Genomic DNA, 19,694 nt, shown 5'->3' with positions numbered 1-19,694 from the left:
CATCCATGGTTTCTGGTTTGGGAAGACCCGATATGTTTTGTGGGCACACATTTGTCCCCACAGGTCTTGATGAAGTCGGCGATGACTGCAGCATATTCGTTGAGATCCGTTGATGAATCCCTGAGTATGAAAGAAATCCTGTATACGCTCCTTGCCTCTGTTGGCCATATCTTCATGGTCCTCTCCACTGGTGCCACACTCTTCGGACTCTGCCTGTATGCAGGAAGCAAAAACACAGCCAGGTGATCAGATTTCCCGAAATGCGGGTATGGGCTGGCTTGGTAGGCACACTTGGTGATGTAACAGTGGTCGAGTGTGTTGGGTCCTCTGGTGTTGCTGGAGGTAGATCGGCAGAGGCTTCTTCAAGCTAGCCTGGTGGAAGTCCGCCACGATGATGGAAAGGCTTTGGGGTGTGCCATTTTGTGCCTGTTAATCATAGCGTTCAATTCATCCAGTGCCAGCTTGACGTCTGCCTGGGGTGGAATGTATAATGTAAGCAGGACAATGGCAGAGAACTCCCTCAGCACATAGTACGCATGACACTTGACCACCAGATGTTCCAGGTTGGGGAAGCAGAACTGAGATAGACCTGCTATGTCCAAGCACCACAATGAGTTAATCAAGAAGCAAACTTTGCTGCCTCTGCCATTGCCTTACCTGGCCTTGTATTGGGTATGATGTATGCACTGGCTGCAGTGTTTGCACTGGCTAAAATATTTTAACTGGCTACCGGGTTTGCATTGTCTTCAAATGCTTGCACTGGCCACAGTGATTGCACTGGCTGCAGTGTTTGCAATGCTTGTACTATCTGCAATCCTTGCACTGTCTGTAACTCTTGCACTGTCTGCAATGTTTGCACTGGCTGCAAGGAGGGCGGGCTCGTGTGCCAGTGCCGCTTCTGACGCGGGACCTGTCATCAGGGGCGCCAGCTATAAGTTGCGCGCCCGCAACGGGCGGCTCAGAGCGGAGTTTGGCTTCAACAGTGTTTCCTTCCTCTTTTGCTGTTGGCCGATACCATGCCGAGAATGGAGCGAGTCCGCAGACTGTGTTGCGGGCCGGCGGGTAGTGCGACTGCGGCGCTGGAGCTGTGCGAGGAGCGGGTGGACGGGCGGGAGGAGCCGGACGGGGCCGGGCATCGCCCGCCGGTCTTCCACAGCATAAAGGTGAGGCCGAGTCACGCCGGGGTGGGGTAGGGAGCGGAGGATGACCCGTTAACCCTGGGGGTAGTGGCGGGGAGAGCTGTTGCCACCTGTTTGCGGAATAACCGAAACTCCGGGCGGCTCCGTTAATCGGCGGGGACTGTCCCGGAGGGATAGTGCTGTATGCGGGGTGTCCCAGGTTGGAGCTGACCCGGGGCGGGTGTACGACTGGGGGGGGGGGGGGGGTGGTGAACGGACTGTCTTGAGTGGTGGGCTGTGTAGGGGGTGTCCCGGTGGGGGCTGACCTGGGGGGGGGGCGTGGTGATGGGGAATGGACAGCAGTGGGTTTGAGGCGGTACACCGGTTTAGCCGTGACAGGACCTGTGCGATTTCCTGGGATCACACCTTGGTGGTTTGGGGTTACCCTGGGGTCTGAGCCCACCTTCCCCGGCATACACCGGCTGCCAGGAAGAGACGGAGGCGGACGAATCCCACCATCGCACGGTTGTCGGGGTGGGGTCCTGTGCTGCAGAGACTGGCCAGCACTTTTGGCAGGAAGTTGTCTCCCCACCAGAGTGATCCCCTCACACCCAGCATCCCCGACACCTTGCCTTCACAAGCTGGGCCAGGGTGACCTGTGAAGGTGGAGATCCTCAGCGTCTTCAGTTGTGAGCAGGTACAGAGATGTGGCAGTAAGCTGTGAGTTTGAGCATACAGTGCAATGGACTTGCAGATCAGGGTATAGAGGTTTTATCCACTACCTGGTTTCTCTGCCTGACTACCAGTGTATTTAGTTGGTGTTATTGATTGTGGTGTAGGGACGATGCAGTGGGTATCGGGGAGTTTTATTTTGCAGTCTCTGATCATTGTCTGGGAGTGGGCTCCTTGACTCTTGTCAGAGTCTTTGCTGCCAATATCTTCCTCCTTTACCTAGCTGGGAGATGAGGCTGTGAGTGCTGAGCAGGGACATTCTCCTGATGGACATCACGTTCCACCTACTGCTTTCCACACAGTCTTGTGGCCTGCAGACTCTGGGGCTCCTTCTTTCTTTGGTCCTGACTACTGTCACTGATGTACTGCAAGGTGCCCCTGTACTGATACAAGCAATGGAATATCTTTTGGATCAGACCAGTGACACTTTCCCCTACTATTCTGGTGCTTTCATTGCACTTGTTAGATCTGTTGTCAGCTGCTCTGATGGGAGAGTGCATTGGTGTGGTAGCTGGGGAAGTAAATTATTCCCCCAGAACTGTTCCCACTTCTGGACAGTGCCAACCACTGAAGATGCCCAGATATGCAGATTTCTGGAAACTTGGCATTCTTCATGAGAAACTTTTTCTTGCAATCCACAACAACATGCCCATTCTATCACTGACACTATGTCTCCATTATATCTCTATTTACTTCTACCTCTATCTCCTTCTATATCTGGCAGCTCATTCCATATACGCACCACCCCCTGCATGAAGAAGTTGCCCTTCAAGCCCCTTTTTACATCTTTCCCCCTCACACAAACTTGTGCTGTCTAGTTTTTGGTTCCTCTTCCCGGGGGAAAAAGACCTTGAGCATTCTCCCAATCTATGCCCCTCTTAATTTTTTTATGCACTTCTATAAGGTCACTCCTCAGTCTGCAAGTTCCAAGGAATAAAGTCCTAGCCTGCCCAACCTCTCCCTATAGCTCAGGCCCTCGAATCCTGGCAACATTCTCATAAATCTTATTTGCGCTCTTTCCAGCATAATGATGTCTTTCCTATAACAGGGTGTGTTGTGAGAAATCATTCTTTCTGTCTTAAGGATCAAGGACTCTGGACTCGAGCTTTGTAGACCAAAACTAGTTTAATCACAAAGGCAAACGTGGGACAGAATGGATGGGAACAGACACATGCTCACTCACGCAGGAGACCGCGAACACGAGAGGGGATTGCAACTAGTTTAGGATACACTCACACACTAATACATACAAGCACACAATAACAATGTACAACTTCAGGATATAACCCTTCAATGCCTGACCCACACTAGCATTGGCTCTAATACTACTTGGAGTCTGAGTGGAACGCTCCCAAACCAGGTGGTGATGCACTCTTACCAGTGATCTCTTCAGCGTTGTCTCACTATTCCTGGGGTCATCAAAAGAGAGGGAGCTAGGGGATTGCAGCCCTTTTTATGGTGCTAGGAGGCTGGGTGGAGCCTCACTGTTGTGATTTAAACGAGCCAATGGTGTGGGGGGGGGGGAGGGTCAAAGACAAAGGTTCCTGTCACAGCCAATGGTCAGGCAGGTTCAGAGACAAAGGGTACTGGTCAGGCAAGTTCAGAGGCAAAAGGTACTCCCACACCTGAGGGGTGGGTGGAGCTGCACCTTGATTGACAGTAGTATCACTTCCACTCAGAGGAGCAATGCTGTCCTCCGGTCAGCGGGGGTCAGTGTTGTTACTGTCACGTGACAGCCATGTGGTTTTCTCACAACAGGGTGACCATAACTGAACACAATATTCCAAGTGTGGGCTCACCAGTGTCTTGTACAACTGCAACATAATATCCCAACTCAACGCCCTGACTGATGAAGGCCTGCGTTCCAAACACATTCTTCACCACCCTGTCTATCTGTGATGCCACTTTCAGCGAACTATGTACCTGTATTCTGAGGTCTTTCTGTTCCACAACATTCCCCAGGGCTCGACTATTCACGTGAAAGTCCTACCCTGGTTTGACTTCCCAAAATGTAACAACTTGTACTTATCTGGATTGAATGCCATTTGCCATTCCTCAGCCCACTTACCGAGCTGATCAAGATACCCTTGTAATTTTTGATAACTTTCTTCACTTGCAATACATTCTATTTTAGTATCATCTGCAGACTTACTAACCATGCCTTGTACATTCTCATCCAAATCATTGATGTAAATAACAAACAACAAAGGTCCCAGCACCAATCCCTGTGCCAGGCCATTAGTCACAGGTGTCCATTATGAGAAGCAACCTTCCATCATCAGCCTCTGCTTCCTTCCATAGAGCCAATATATGTAGTCCTTGGATCTGAAGACACAAATAGTGGTTAATGTAATGCTATTACAGTGCCAACAACCCAGGTTCAATTCCGGCTGCTGTCTGTAAGGAATTTGTACGTTCTCCCCATGTCTGCGTGGGTTTCCTCTGGTTTCCTCCCACATTCCAAAGACGTACAGTTGTGGGCATGCTATGTTGGTGCTGCAAGTGTGGCGACACTTGCAGGCTGCCCCCAGAACACTTTACGCAAAAGATGCATTTCACTGTGTGTTTTGATATACATGTGGCTAATAAAGATATTTTATCTCTGGTGTCTACTCTTCAAGTGCAATTGTTGCCTTCTGCTACTTCATTTGATGTTGGCTGCAGAACCAATAAAGAAGATTTCTCATTCTATTGAAACATTGCAATTACCAATTGTACAATCTCTGATTGTGATTGAACAAACATGTCCGAAATGAGCAGGTGATCTTCAACTGGAAAGACTGTGGTCAGCAAGTACACTCCTAACCCATCAATTGCTCGAACCCTCAATGCCAATTGTGACTGATGGCACAAGCATTAGAACTCCTTTCTACTGTTGCCCACATCTGACTGTCCAAGGCAGCCACACACTGATGGTTTGGGTGTGAGGGAATGCTGCGAAGCATGTGTTTTCTTTGAGGGGACTAAAGTATCTGTACTTAAAGGGCAGGAAGAAAATTCATTGACATGGATAATGAAATAATGTAGGTTAGTACTAATGTTAGAACTCTGCTAATTGTTCTACCTTGCCCAGATAATTCACTTTATCTTCACAAGAGTTTGTCTGTTGCTGAGAGAGGGCCTGTCTGAGCTGGGTCGCCAATGCCTGACCCCTCAGGGTGGAGGAGTCAGTGTACCTTATCAAACTTGGCTAGTCATTCCAGAAAGGCCTATGTCTGTTTGAATGGCTTGTGCTGTCTGTAAGCAATACAGTGATGGTGGAGAATCACTGGGTGGCAGCAGGCATGTGTTTCATGTCATTGGATGCCAGTGCTGTCTTCTAAAAAATCTTTTAGAATCTTTGAGACCTCTATTTTCTTTAAAAAGATTATTTTTAATAGAAATTGGCACCCATGAACTTTGTTCTTCACTGCAATTTCTCTCAGTGACCTGATTATGTTCTGTACTAGTTGTAGTTTTTCACTGATCTTTTGCACTGGTTTCAAAATCTGATGCTGGAAGCACTCCAAGGTGAAATGAGATCCCCAGTGGTAGCCAGTCAAGGAGGTCTACTGGATTAAATCGTTTCTTTTGGATACAAGGAAGTCTGAGCAGTAACTCTACCCCTTGGTGTTCACAGTAAGTTATTGCCACCCGGTCAGCAGAAAATCAGTACCTGATGTCTGAAATCCAACATGCCTGAAGGAGCAGGAGCTGATCTTGTTTTCCTTGAACTTGCTTTACCATTCATGGTGTTCTGTGCCTTGACCATTTTGACATCCAGTCCCCAGATCCTCTGATTCCTTCAATGTCCAAAGATCGTTTAATCTCACCCTTGAACAGACTTAATGAGTGAACACCCACAACTCTCTGGAGTGGAGAATTCCAAAGATTTCCAAGCATTTGTTTGAAGAAATTCTCTCCATCTGAGTCAGGTCGACCTCTTATCCTGAAATTATGCCTGAGTTGGGGTTTTCCCCGAGTGCTCCAGTTTCCTCTCAAATACACGGTTGATTTAGCCACTGTAAATTGCCCCTAGTATAGGTGAGTGGTAGAATCTAGGGGGAATTGATGAGAACATGGGACTTTAAACAGTGGGAGTAGTGTAGCAATAGTGTAAATGGGTGGTGGGTGTTCAGCGAGGACCTGGTGGGCCGAAGGGCCTGTTTCTGTGCTCTCTCACTGTCTCGCTCGGACTGACCTGTAGATGCTTTAGCCTAAGAAGTAGACTCTTGGCATCTCTTTTGTCAGATCCCGCTTGGAATCTTGAAAATCTGGACAAGATCTTCCTTCCTTCTAAATACCATTGGGTAAAAAGCAACCTTATTCCATCTGATCTGAGGATATCACTCATCCCAAGATTTAATCTAGTGATTCCCCACTCACAAAGGCAAGCCTATTCTCTTTTAAGATTTGTGAACCAAAATTGCACATATTGCTGCAAATGTATTCCGTTTTATTTAGAGTTTCATCTACCACTTGCCTTCCAAATGAGCTGATAAACCTTCATATTAACTTTATGCCAAGCATAAGCCAAGGCAGTTAGATCACACTGTCCACCAACATTTATTAGAGTTGTTTAAAGGTATTATTTGTCATTTTTTTGAAAATGAATAATTTCACATTTTCCACATTACATAGACCATAGAACAGTACAGCACTGGACAGGCCATTCAGCCCACGATGTTGTGCCGATCTTGATGCTGATTTATACTAAGTGTCCTCCTCCTGTTTATCATCCACATCCCTCCATTCCTTTCATATTCATGAGTCTGTCTAAAATCCTCTTAAACTCCACCAAACTGCCTGTTTCCACTACTGCCCCTGGTGACCCATTCCAGGCACCTACCGCTCTCTGCACAGAAGAAAAAACTTGCCCATTACGTTGCCCTTAAACTTCACCCCCCACTTCCCAACCTTAAAAGCATGTCCTTGTGTTTGACATTTCTACCCTGGGGAAAAGATTCTGACTGTCTACCCTATCAATGCCTCTCATAATTTTAAAAACCTCTATCAGGCCTTCTCTCAGCCTCCAACACACTAGTTTGTCAACAACCCAAGTTTGTCCAACTTCTGGGCACCGCTGAACTAAGATAAACCATTATTACTTCCTCCCCATCATTTAACTCGTGCACTGCAGGATCATATAATTCAGTGGATTTTGGTGTGGCTCGTAGACAGGATTTCTTTTCTATCTCCACTAGTTGCGTTACTGAACATGGTCTCATAATGTACTGCTTCTTGGTCATCAGGAAGTGTCCTAGTTGTTACCACTGGTAGTAGGCTAGGTTGCTGATACTGATGTGGCTGTTGGAGTTGCTCCGAATGTTATAATTCTTATCCTAACTGTCTAATTTAGTGAACCCCAACGTACACTTTCTTTTAGCATGATTATTCTTATGGAGGACTTGTTGTGCTACTTGCAAATTATTACATTTACCTTCTAATTTCTGGTTTTCCTTCTCTAATTGTTTTTGTTTTTCTTCTGATAATTGTTTTGAGATTCTTTGTCTAAAACTGACAAAAATGCAGTATATTCATTTCTCCTTTACCTTTCTCCTGCTGCCACTAGGATTTGTATTTTGAACTTTCATTTTAACTTTTTTCTAATTGGTGCCTTCGTTTCCTATTCTCTTCTGTTTAGCTCCTAATCCCCATAATGCACATCCCCAAGTGACATTTAATTCTTTGGCCTATTTACCCTCATTAGTTTGAGCCTGTTCCCAGAGCATATTCCTCAGGCATCCTGTCCCTGACCTGCCTTCCTTAGACTAGTTTTCATCCCATTCGGACCATTTTTATTTAAATTGTCTCACAGGATGATCCACCACAGTCCCTTGGCTTTCATCATTATCTGATGCTTGTAGCCATAATGTGGCTTGACTCTTCGATGCCAGTGGCTGTAATACAACCATGAGTGGGTAGCCTTGGTATAACTAACCCAGCCTTTAGCACAAATTTATATAACTTAGATGAGTGGTTCAGCTCGGGATGATTTAGAATCGCCTCTTATCAGGCCCACCCTGTGTTGCCATTTAAAGACAGCACACAGTAAAACAGACCAGATAATGACTTTGCATAATAACTATGCTACTTTATTAATTGTATTTGGTTCAAACAACTCAAAGATTTACGATGTAGTTCAAACAAGACTCATTAACTCCTTAGTTACTTAACTTTTAGTTACAGAACTCTTTAGTTAGTTTCACAACTTCCAAAAGTCACTACTTGTATTCAGGTATCACCATCTCTTGATGAACCTGGCCAGGGTTTGTTGTGGCAAGTTCTTCTGAGTCAGGGACTTGGCATCTTCTGCAATTGTTGGTCTGCAGAGTTATCGCTGCCAGTCATCTCATGAGGTGTCTTTTTACACATTTTATTGAATATCTTCCAGACATTGCTTTGATTTTATGGCCAATTGTATCACTTTCAGTCAACTCCTTTTCCATTTATGTACTTGTTTCTTTAATTCCTTCAAATTCTTGCTGGCTTTCATATTCATCTTAGCCACCTGGTCTGCAATTATCAGAGTTTAGGCTTGTACAATTTACCAGACTGTCCCTGGTACACAATATCACAAAATGTTCGTGCACATCAGAGTATCCTGATCTGTCTTTCTGTGTTCAGTAATGGTGGGATGTTCTCGGGGCTGTAAAACTGTCTTCGCTGGAAACCTTTCTGAACTCCTACCCTGATACTAACCAGATGTCTAAATGTCAGTGTGACCCCACTTCACACAGTCCCACTTCATGCTGATCAGGTCTCTTTATTTCCAGTTACTTCACTTAACTTACTTTCTCGAATGTGTACAGCCCTGACTGATGAAGGAAAGCACGCCAGATGCTTTCTTCACCACCCTGTCCACTGTGTTACCACTTTGAGAGAACTATGTACTTGTACCCCTTGGTCTCTCTGTTCCAGAATATTCTCCAGGGCACTGTCATTCACTGTGCATGTCCTGCCCTGGTTTAATTTCCCAAAATGTATCACTGCACTTGTCTGTGTTAAATTCCAGCTGCCATTCCTTTATTTACTTTTCCAGTGGTTCTAGATCCAGTGATCAGACAACCTTATTCATTGTCAACTATACCACTGATTTTGGTGTCATCTGCAAACTTATGAATCATGCCTTCTACGTTCTCATCCAAATCATTAATATATATGACGAACAACAGGGGACCCAGCACTGATCCCTGTGGCACACCACTGGCCACCAAGCCAATTTTGTATCCAATTGGCTAGCTCAGAAAGAGCAATAGACTTGCGAGTTAGGGGACAGACAGGAGATTCTGTGGCCGCAGAAGAGACACCAGGATGGTGTGTTGCGTCCCTGATGCCAGAGTCGCGGATGTATCTGAGCAGTTGTTGTACACATTGGTACAAATGTACGGAGCTAGGAAAGAGGCTAAAAAGCAGGACCTCAAGGGTAATAATCTCTAGATTTCTCACAGTTCCATGTGCTAGTGAGGGCCGGAATAGAAAGGTAGAACAAATGAATGCGTCACTGAGGACCTCGTGCGGTGGCAAGGATTCTTGGATCATTGGGATCTCGCTTGGGACAGAGATGACCTGTACAAGAGGGATGGGTTGAATTTGAACTGGAGGGGGACCAATACCCTGGCAGGGAGACTCACTAGTGTGACTTAGGAGGGTTTAAACTAGATTGGCAGTGGGGTGAGACCCTGAGTAGAGAGGCCGATGAGAAGTCAGGGGGAAAATATTGTAGCCAACAAGAGCAAGTATAGCATTCAGGATAGCCTGGAGCACAGTAAGGGGAGATTACTGATTTTAAACTGCATTGATGTCAATGCAAGAGGCTTAACAGGTAAGGCAGATGAACTCTGGGTGTGGATTGTCTGAGGACTGGGATATTACTGCCATAAGAAAAACGTGGCTGAGAGAAGGGCAGGATTGGCAGCTCAATGTTCCAGGATACAGATACTAAGGGTGTGACTGAGGTACAGGTAAGAGAGGAGGGGGAGTTGCATTTTTGATTAGGGAGGACATAACAACAGTGCTTAGAGGATATTCTTGGGGGATCATCTTGTGAGGCCATATGGGTAGAACTTAGAAACTAGAAGGAGATAGAACATAGAACAGTACAGCACAGGAACAGGCCCTTTGGCCCACAGTGTTGTGCCAGACTAATTAAACTAGTAATTAAATGCCTAACTAAACTAATTCCTTCAGCCTGCACAATGTTCATATCCCTCCATTCTCTGCACAGCCATTGTCCTATCTAAGAGCCTGTTAAATGTCTCTATCATATTTGCCTCCACTTGATGGTCACCTTGGGACTATTATAGTCAGTGGGATTTAGAAAGGCAGATGATAGAGAGATCGCAGATAGTAAGAATAATAGGGTAGTATTAGTGGGAGATATTAACTCCCTTAACATTGATTGGGCGAACCATGATGCAAAGGACTTGGATGGGGTGGAATTGAAGTGTCTAAGAAAGTTTCTTTAATCAATATATAGAGGGCGCTGCTAGGGAAGGGCAATACTGGACCTCCTCTGAGGGAGCAAGGTAGGGCAAATGCCTGAAGTGTCAGTTGGGGAGCACTTTGGGACCAGTGACCATAATTCTATTTGTTTTAAGAGTTATGGAGAAAGATAAGACCAGTCTACAGGTTAAGGTCCTGAACTGGGATTGGCCCAATTTTGGAGGCATTTGGTGGGATCTTGCAGAGATTGATTGGATGAGACTGCTTCCTGATAAAGGGACAGCTGGCAAGTGAGAGGCTTTTAAAAGTGTGATATCAAGAACACATTGCCCCTGGACTCCTGCTAGGGTGAGGGACAAGGCTGGCAAGTTTAGGGAACCCTGGTTGATGGCTCAGGTCAGGAAGAAAAGGAGACACATATTGGGTAAGGCAGTCAGGAACAAGTGAATCCCTCTGTATGAGAACTTAAGAGGGAAATCAAGAGGGCAAAAATAGGACATAAGATGGAGCTGGCAGGCAGGGTTAAGGAAAATCCCAAGCAATTCTTTAGGTATATTAAGAGTAAAAGGGTGGCAAGGAGGAGAATAGATCCCTAAAGATCAGCATGGCTGTCTATGTGTGGAAACACAGGAGATGTGTGAAATTTTTACTGTGGAGAAAATGATGGATGCTGAAGAAATGAGGGAAACGAGTAATGATATCTTGGATATGAATTACCAGGGAGGAGGTATTTGGCAGCCTTGAAGCACATTAAAGTGGATAAATCCCTAGGGCCTTACCAAGTGCATCCTTGGACCCTATGGGCAGCTAGAGAAGAAATTGAGGAGGCCCTTGCAGAGATATTTGCTTCACCTTTAGCCACAGGTGAAGTTACAGAAGACTGGAGGGTAGCTAATGTGGTACTGTTATCTAAGAAGGGTAGCAAAGACAAGCCAGGGAACTATAGACCGGTACGTTTGACATTAGTGGTAGGTACGTTACTGGAGTGGATTCTGAGGGATAGGATTTGTCAACATTTGGATAGTCAAGGTCTAATTAGGGATTGTCAGTACACCTTTGTGTGTGGGAAATTGTCTGACAAATCTTTTTTGAAGAGGATAGTTGAGAGTAGGGCAGTGGACCTTGTCTATATGGATGTTAGCAAGGTCTTTGACAAGGTCCCACATGGCAGGCTATTCTGGAAGGTTAGATTGCATGGATCCAGGGAGAGAGAGCTAATTGGATTTGGAATTAGCTCAGTGGTAGGAAGCAGAGAGTTGTTTTTCAGTCTGGAGGTCTAAGAGTATTGGTGTGCCACAGGTTCTGCAACCATTGTTTATTATTTATATCAACTATTTGGATGAGAATGTACAGGGCATGGTTGGTAAGTTTCCAGATGATACCAAAGTAGGTGGTATAGTAGACAGTGAAGAAGGTTATCAACAATTATAGAGGGATCTTGATCAGCCAGGCAAGTGGGCCAAGGATTAGAAAATGGCTGCACTTGCCAGTTCCTCTGCTCAGCCTCCTCACTGAAGCCTCTTAGCACTTACCACTCAGACATGGTTGCTCCAAAATTACCTCTGTGCTAGAGCCTGCCTCCCTTTTATATGTTCAAATCACTCTTGAAACGTTGCCACTGCAAAGGCTGCTGGGACTGGAAAACACAAGTCCTTGCCCGAAAGTGGCATCACAGGTAGGCTAGTGAAAAAAGCATTTGGCACACTAGCCTTCATCAGTTAGGGCAATGAGTATAGGAGTTGGGATGTCACAGTTGTACAAGATGTTGGTGAGACCGCACTTGGAGTATTGTATTCAGTTTTGGTTGTCCTGTTTTTGGAAATACATCGTTAAACTGGGGAGAGTGCAGAGAAGATTTAAGAGGATGCTACCAGAACCCAAGGGCCTGAGTTATTGGAGGTTGGGCAGGCTGGGACTTTATTTCTTGGATTGTAGGAGATTGAGGGGTGACCTTATGGAGGAGTATAATACCCTGAGGGGTGTATATAGGGTGAATGCACATGGTCTTTTTCCAAGGGGTGGGGAACTTAAAATTAGAGGGGATAGGTTTAGGGTGAGAGATGAAAGATTTAAAAGAGTCTTGAGCTGCCAGAGCACGTGGTTGATGCAGGTACATTAACAACATTCAAAATACATTTGGACAGGTTCATGGGGTTTGGAGGGATATGGCAAGTAGAACTGGCACCATGGTTGGTATGGATGAATTGAGCTGAAGGTTCTGTTTCCGTGCTGTATTACTCTGACTCGGTAGTCCCATACATATGATCAGGACAAACAATGTGGTGGATATCACAAAATCACAACTGGCAAAGGCTGACAGGAGAAATTAAAGATGGTATTAATTCAAAAGAAGAACCTTGTACATACAGTAGCAATTTTAAATTTGGTGGGTGACCAAGCAATTGATAAAGGCATGATGCTTAAATTGACAAGTGTAGCGACTCACCGTCCGGTCAGGCGAACCGGCTCGGCAGTCAGGTCGCGCAGCATCGGAGCGACAAGGCCCAAGATGGCAGCGGACCTCGTCTTTCCTGAGCGATGGGGAGAACCCGCATGCAGGAAAGACTTGATGACGGAGAACTTACTTCATTGCCGGTTGCATTGGGCGGGAACAGTCTCCCTTAAAAGGCCCGCGCAAGGCGGGAAAATAAACCAGTTCTGTTCTGAAACTTCATGACTAGTGTCTTGTGTTCATTCCGCGGTAGTGACCGCTACATTGGTGACCCCGACGGTCCAAACGGACTTTGGACCTGCACAATGGACGGCAACGCAGCATCCAACGCAGTGGCACTCAAGCTGCCCACCTTTTGGACGCTTCGTTCCGGCATCTGGTTTCACCAGGCTGAAGCGCAATTCCACCTTTGGTGGATCACCTCCGACTCCATAAAGTACTACCATGTGGTCAGCTCTCTGGACCAGGAGACAGCCGCCCAGGTCAGTGATTTCATCCAGTTCCCTCCGGAGGAACATGAGTACCCGGCTTTCAAAGACCTTCTGATTTGGACCTTCGGCCTCTCCCGTCGTGAGCGCGCCACCCGTCTGCTTCATCTCGATGGCCTGGGGGACAGATCCCCATCCGCGCTAATGAATGAGATGCTGGCATTGGCCGAGGGGCACAAGCCCTGCCTAATGTTCGAACAGGCCTTCCTTGAACGACTACCGGATGACATTCACCTGCTGTTGGCCGACGCCAACTTCAGCAACCCGCATGAGGTGGCTGCCCGGGCAGATGTCCTGTGGAAGGTCAAACGTGAGCGTGGTTCATCCGTTGGCCAGATCACCAGGCTGTGAGCCCAACGTCCGCCTGAACCAGTCCCAGCAACCGGGCGACCACACCCCAGAAACACAGACGACAACACTGCCAACCAACTGTGTTTCTACCATCAGAGGTGGGGCGTGGAGGCCCGTCGATGCCGCCCACCCTGCAAGTCAGGGAAAAGCCAGCATCAGCCGCCACTAACAGCTACGGCGACTGGCCACCGACAAAGCCTCCTATTCGTTCAGGACAAGCAGTCCGGGCGGTGTTACCTTGTCGATACTGGAGCAGAGGTCAGTATTTTGCCCCCGACCGGCCGCGACACTCGTAACAGGCAACAAGGTCCGGTACTCAATGCCGCAAACAGCACAACAATACGGACTTTCGGTACCCGTACACTTCAGTTACAATTCGGCGGCAGCCGTTTCACCTGGACTTTCACCCTTGCCACCATTGCCCGACCACTCCTAGGAGCTGATTTCCTTCGGGCCCACAACCTGTTAGTCGGCCTGCGAGAGAAACGGCTAGTCCACTCCATAACCTTCCAGACCTACACCCTGGGAGAAACCAGCCTACCAGCCCCGCGTTTGGACTCCATTTTCCTGTCCGGCAGCGAGTTCACCAAGCTCCTAGCCGAATTCCCATCAGTTTTGGCACCTCAGTTTACGAATTTTATGCCCAAGCACAAGGTCCAACACCACATCATTACCACAGGGCCACCACTTCATGCCTGAGCTCGACGACTATCTCCAGACAAGCTCCGCTTGGCAAAGGAAGAGTTCTGTTGCATGGAGGAGCTGGGGATTGTTCGCAGGTCAGACAGCCCCTGGGCCTCCCCCCTGCACATGGTCCCCAAAGCCACTGGCGGGTGGAGGCCCTGCGGCGACTACCGCAGGCTGAATGACACCACCACCCTGGACCGCTATCCCATCCCTCACATCCAGGACTTCGCGGCAAACCTACATGGGGCCCGCATCTTTTCCAAAGTGGACCTCGTTCAGGGATACCACCAAATCCCGGTCCATCCGGATGACGTCCCTAAAACTGCAATTATCACCCCATTCGGCCTTTTCGAATTCCTTCGAATGCCGTTTGGCCTTAAGAACGCCACGCAGACCTTCCAGCAGCTGATGGATGCGGTAGGCCGAGACCTGGACTTCGTGTTCATTTACTTAGATAACATACTAATCGCCAGCTGTGACCGCCAAGAACACCTTTCCCACCTCCGCCAGCTGTATTCCTGTCTCTGTGATTTCAGCCTCACAATCAACCCGGCCAAGTGCCAATTCGGGCTTGACTCTTGATTTCCTCAGCCATAGAATCACCAGCGACGGAGCAACTCCCCCATCTGCCAAGGTAGACGCTATCCGCCATTTTGCCCGCCCCAGCACGGTCAAAGGCCTACAGGAATTCCTGGGGATGGTCAACTTTTACCATCGGTTCATCCCTGCAGCAGCCCGTATCCTGCGCCCTTTGTTCTCGCTGATGGCTGGTAAGGGCAAGGACATCGCCTGGAATGACGAGGCTGTGGCTGCCTTTGTAAGGGCCAAGGACGCCCTAGCAAATGCCACGATGCTTGTACACCATAGGACAGACGTCCCAACCGCCCTCACGGTGGACGCGTCCAACACTGCGGTTGGTGGGGTACTGGAACAACTAATCGAAGGCCGTTGACAACCCTTGGCATTTTTCAGCAGGCACCTTAGACCACCTGAACTGAAATACAGCGCTTTTGATCGGGAACTTCTAGCGCTGTACCTGGCGGTCTGGCATTTCCGGTACTTTTTGGAAGGCAGGCCTTTCACCGCCTTCACTGACCATAAGCCTTTGTCTTTCGCCTTCTCCAAAGCCTCTGACCCCTGGTCAGCTCGTCAGCAGAGACATTTGTCCTATATTTCCGAATTCACAACAGATGTCCAACATGTTTCCAGGAAGGACAATGTCATTGCTGACGCACTTTCCAGACCAACCATCCACAGCTTGTCCCTGGGTATCGACTACAAGGCCCTGGCTGCCGCACAGCAAGCCGACGACGAACTGTCCAGCTACAGAACCGCAATCTCGGGCCTGCAGCTCCGAGATTTTTTGGTTGGTCCTGGTCAGCAGGCCCTCCTTTGCGACATCACAACAGGTCAACCCCGCCCTATAGTTCCTGCAGCCTGGTGGAAACGCGTTTTCGATTCGATACATGGGTTGGCGCACCCGTCCATCAGATCCACTGTCAGGCTGGACGCCAGCAAGTTCATCTGGCATGGCCTGCGCAAACAGGTCAGAGAGTGGGCCAGGAATTGTCAGCACTGCCAGACATCAAAAATCCAACGACACACCAAGGTTCCGCCACAGCAATTCGAGCCTACCCGTAGAAGGTTCGACCACATCCACGTTGACCTCGTAGGCCCTCTGCCGGTTTCAAGAGAGGCTCGGTACCTCCTTACCATCGTGGACCGGTTCACGAGGTGGCCAGAGGCAACCCTTCTATCTGACATCACAACTGATTCCTGTGCCCGGGCATTGCTCACAACTTGGGTCTCACGTTTTGGTGTTCCGGCCCACATCACTTCAGACAGAGGCACCCAATTCACTTCCAGTCTCTGGTCTGCATTAGCGAACCTGCTAGGGACACAGCTGCACACCACCACGGCCTACCATCCTCAATCAAACGGGTTGGTGGAACGTTTTCACCGCCATCTGAAATCAGCCTTGATGGCCCGCCTGAAGGGTCTTAACTGGGTTTACGAGCTGCCTTGGGTCCTGCTTGGCATACACACTGCCCCCAAAGAAGACCTCCGTGCTTCGTCAGCTGAGCTTGTGTACAGGGTGCCCCTAGTTGTCCCAGGGGATTTCATACCTGCCCTTCAAGACCAAGGGGAACAACCCCCAGCAGTCTTACAAAGACTGCACGAGAAGCTCGGCAACTTGGCCCCGATTCCCACCTTGCAGCACGGTCAAGCCCCATCCTGCCAGCCCAAAGAACTACGAGACTGTACGTTTGTTTTCGTTTGCAGGGGCACACCTCGGGCACCATTGCAACGACCTTATGAGGGACCGTTCCGAGTCATCCGGAATAATGGATCCACCTTTATTTTGGACGTTGGGGGTAGGGAACAGGTTTTCACGACGGACTGCCTCAAACCGGCCCATTTAGATCTACAACAACCGGTCGAGGTTTCAACGCCGCGACGCAGAGGCCGACCCCCTAAGCGGTGGCTGGCACAGCCCGCGGACCTTGGGGACTGTATCGCCGGTTCTGGGGGGGGTGTTGTGTAGCGACTCACTGTCCGGTCAGGTGAACCTGCTCGGCAGTCAGGTCGCGCGGCGTCGGAGCGACAAGGCCCAAGATGGCGGTGGGCCTCGTCTTTCCCGAGCAACGGGGAGAACCCGCGCGTGGGAAAGACTTGATGACGGAGAACTTATGTCATTGCTGGTTGCATTGGGCGGGAACAGTCTCCCTTAAAAGGCCCGCGCAAGGTGGGAAAATAAACCAGTTCTGTTCTGAAACTTCACGACTAGCGTCTTGTGTTCATTCCGCGGTAGCAACCGCTACACAAGAAACTTAAAACTGGACAACAAGTTGTTCCATAGGTATGTAAAAAGGAAAAGACTACCACGAGAGAATTTTTGACCCTTACAAATAGCAATAGGAAAATTTGTAGTGTGGAATAAGGAAATGATAGAAAAATAATTAAACAAATACTTTGTCTTTATGGAAGATGAAAAACCTAACAGTAATATTACAGAATGAGGAAACAAAATAAATTGGTGTTAGTTTTTAAAAGATACAATAGAGGTTGAGAATGAAAGCTGATAAATCCCAAGGACATGATGTGCTACATCCTCACTTTTCAAAGTGTTGATCAATGTACTGGTTAGCAATCTTCAACTTTCTATGGATTCTGGAATTATTTGTACAAACTTGAAGGTAGTAAAAGTGAACCCTCCCTACCCCCAGGTTATTCCTCCTGGCTCCTGAGGTGCAACCAATTCTGATACATACACACCCCACCTGCCCCAAAAATGGTACCAAACCCTCAAATCTAAAGCCTTCCTTCCTACACCATTTGTCTAGCCATTTTCTCTAACCTCCTTTTCTTGTATGTGTTAGCACATGGCATTGGGGTCATCCTGATGTTATTACATTTTGGCATCCTGCTTTTTAACCTTTTTCCCAGCTTCAGAACTGCATCCCTCTTTCTGCCTACGTGATTGGACCACCTCCTGACTATTCATTCCTCCCGTCAGCATGCTCTGCTGTTCAGTGACATCCTTGACCCAGGCACTATCCTCGACTTGTGTCAATAGCCTGGCTGTCCCCTGAGCTGTTGAATCCTCAGTCACTACTTCTCTGTGCTTCTTTCCGCCTTTCTGTGCAACTGAGCCACTTGTGATGCCATTCTCTAGCTCTGAATGCATTCCTCTGAGGAATCATTGCTCCCAACAGTATTCAAAAGGGAAAATGTATTAGAGATGGACTCCTGAACTGCCTGCCTGTACCTCCGAGTCAGCCTGATGTTTACCTTTGCCCTCGTTGCCTACACACACTGAAGCTACAATGTGGTACCTCCTCTTTCATGGTATCCATGAAGTCTTCAGCCTTGTAGCTTTGCCACAGTAACTTCACCTGCTGCTCCAACTCAAACCCAGAGTTAAATCTGCTGCAGTTGGAAACACAGTAGCAGTTGAGCATGGTAGCATAGCGATTAGCGCGACGTTATTACAGCGCCAGCGTTATTACACCCGTCGCTGTCTGTAAGGAGTTTGTATGTTCTCCTGTGTCTGCGTGGGTTTCCTCCGGGTGCTCCGGTTTCCTCCTGCATTCTAAAGACGTACGGGTAGGTTAATTTGGGGTTTAAAATGGGCAGCGTGGACTCATTAGGCCGAAGGGGCCTGTTACCACGCTGTAAATAAAATTTTAAAAAAATTTAAAATTTAAAAAATTTAATTTAAAATTTAATGTCCTGCATGTGTGCTTGTTCAGGTCACTGGAAGTCAAGTGATCATACCTGTACACAATATTCCATGTATAGTCTCACCTTGGCCATGTGTTATTGAGGCACTAAAATCTCTACTCTTGCATTCAAATGCTGTTAAAGTTTAACTTGCCATTTCCTTCCTAATTCTATACTTCCAAACACTAATACATTTCAAACTGTCACCATCTTAAAAAAAATACTCTGGATGTTTATTTCTTTTTTCACATTATATTTCATCTGACCTCTCACATTCCCTCAGCCTGCCTATGTCCTCCTGAAGCCTCTCTGCATCCACCTCAGCCAATGTGGTCATGTAACTTTGTGCCATCAGTAAACTTGGATACACACATTTAAATCCCCTCATCCAAATCATCGATTTAGTTTGTGGAAAGTTTGGGCCCAAGCATTGATCCCTGTGTCAGTTTTGTCACAGCCTCTGAACCCAAAAGTGGCCCATTTATTCCTGCTCTATTATATAGAATATAGAACAGTATCGCACAGGAATGGGCCTTCAACCCCCGATATCTGTACTGAACATGATGCTAAATCAAATTTAATCTCTTCTGCCTGCACATGATTGATATCCCTCATTCCCTGCATATTGACGTGTCTATCTAAAAGCCTCAAACATCACTATCGTATCTATTTTCTGTCCAGTAACCAATTTCTTGTCCACACCAGTATATTTTCCCAATGATCTATATCCTAATTTTATTTCACTTTAGCTCAATTAGCACAAGACAGCGGTTCCAGTGACCAATTTTTATTGACCAGACCCGCTGGTTGCAGTTGGACTTGTGTTTTGCAAAATTTAGTAATTCACTTAAACACCTTTTTGTGAATGGTAAAGTCTTACCCACAGTGAATGTTCTGCCTGGTGACACGATCCCCTAACTTTTCATTCTTTCTATGCAGCTCTTTGTCCTTTGCCATGGAATGCTGCAGTGTGCCCAGCTCCTGTACAGTGCCTACTTCAAGAGCAGTATCACCACCATTGAGAAACAATTTGGCATGTCCAGCTTCTCATCTGGAATCCTGTCAAGTATGCATGAGGTATAATTAATTATTTTTAAACAGACACTAATTGCAGGCGTTCAAATCAGATGTTGCACTTTAGTGAGTTTCAGTTTAAAGATGAAGGCTTGTGGGTGTTTATTTCTGTACAGACATTTGGTCTGTTGTTTAAAAATGTAC

General features: G+C 47.3%; 1 protein-coding gene across 4 annotated transcripts in view; it reads left to right on the top strand.

The window, feature by feature from the left end:
* The first annotated feature begins 920 nt into the window (after nucleotides 1-920).
* The window catches only part of LOC127572033 (solute carrier organic anion transporter family member 2A1-like), a 214,675-nt gene continuing 195,901 nt past the window's right edge, over nucleotides 921-19,694 (top strand). For 3 of the 4 annotated variants that reach the window (XM_052018850.1, XM_052018854.1, XM_052018852.1), the window contains exons 1-2: nucleotides 964-1,163; nucleotides 19,416-19,553. In XM_052018850.1, the coding sequence (XP_051874810.1) occupies nucleotides 1,017-1,163; nucleotides 19,416-19,553 (285 nt within the window). In that variant the 5' untranslated portion in view covers nucleotides 964-1,016. Of the gene's footprint in view, nucleotides 1,164-19,415; nucleotides 19,554-19,694 lie in introns of all 4 variants that reach the window. The other variant, XM_052018853.1, reaches the window with a different exon arrangement.

The sequence above is a fragment of the Pristis pectinata genome, chromosome 6 (assembly GCF_009764475.1).
Source record: "Pristis pectinata isolate sPriPec2 chromosome 6, sPriPec2.1.pri, whole genome shotgun sequence".
NCBI classification, from domain to species: Eukaryota; Metazoa; Chordata; class Chondrichthyes; order Rhinopristiformes; family Pristidae; genus Pristis; species Pristis pectinata.
This window is presented reverse-complemented; position numbering and strand designations above follow the sequence as displayed.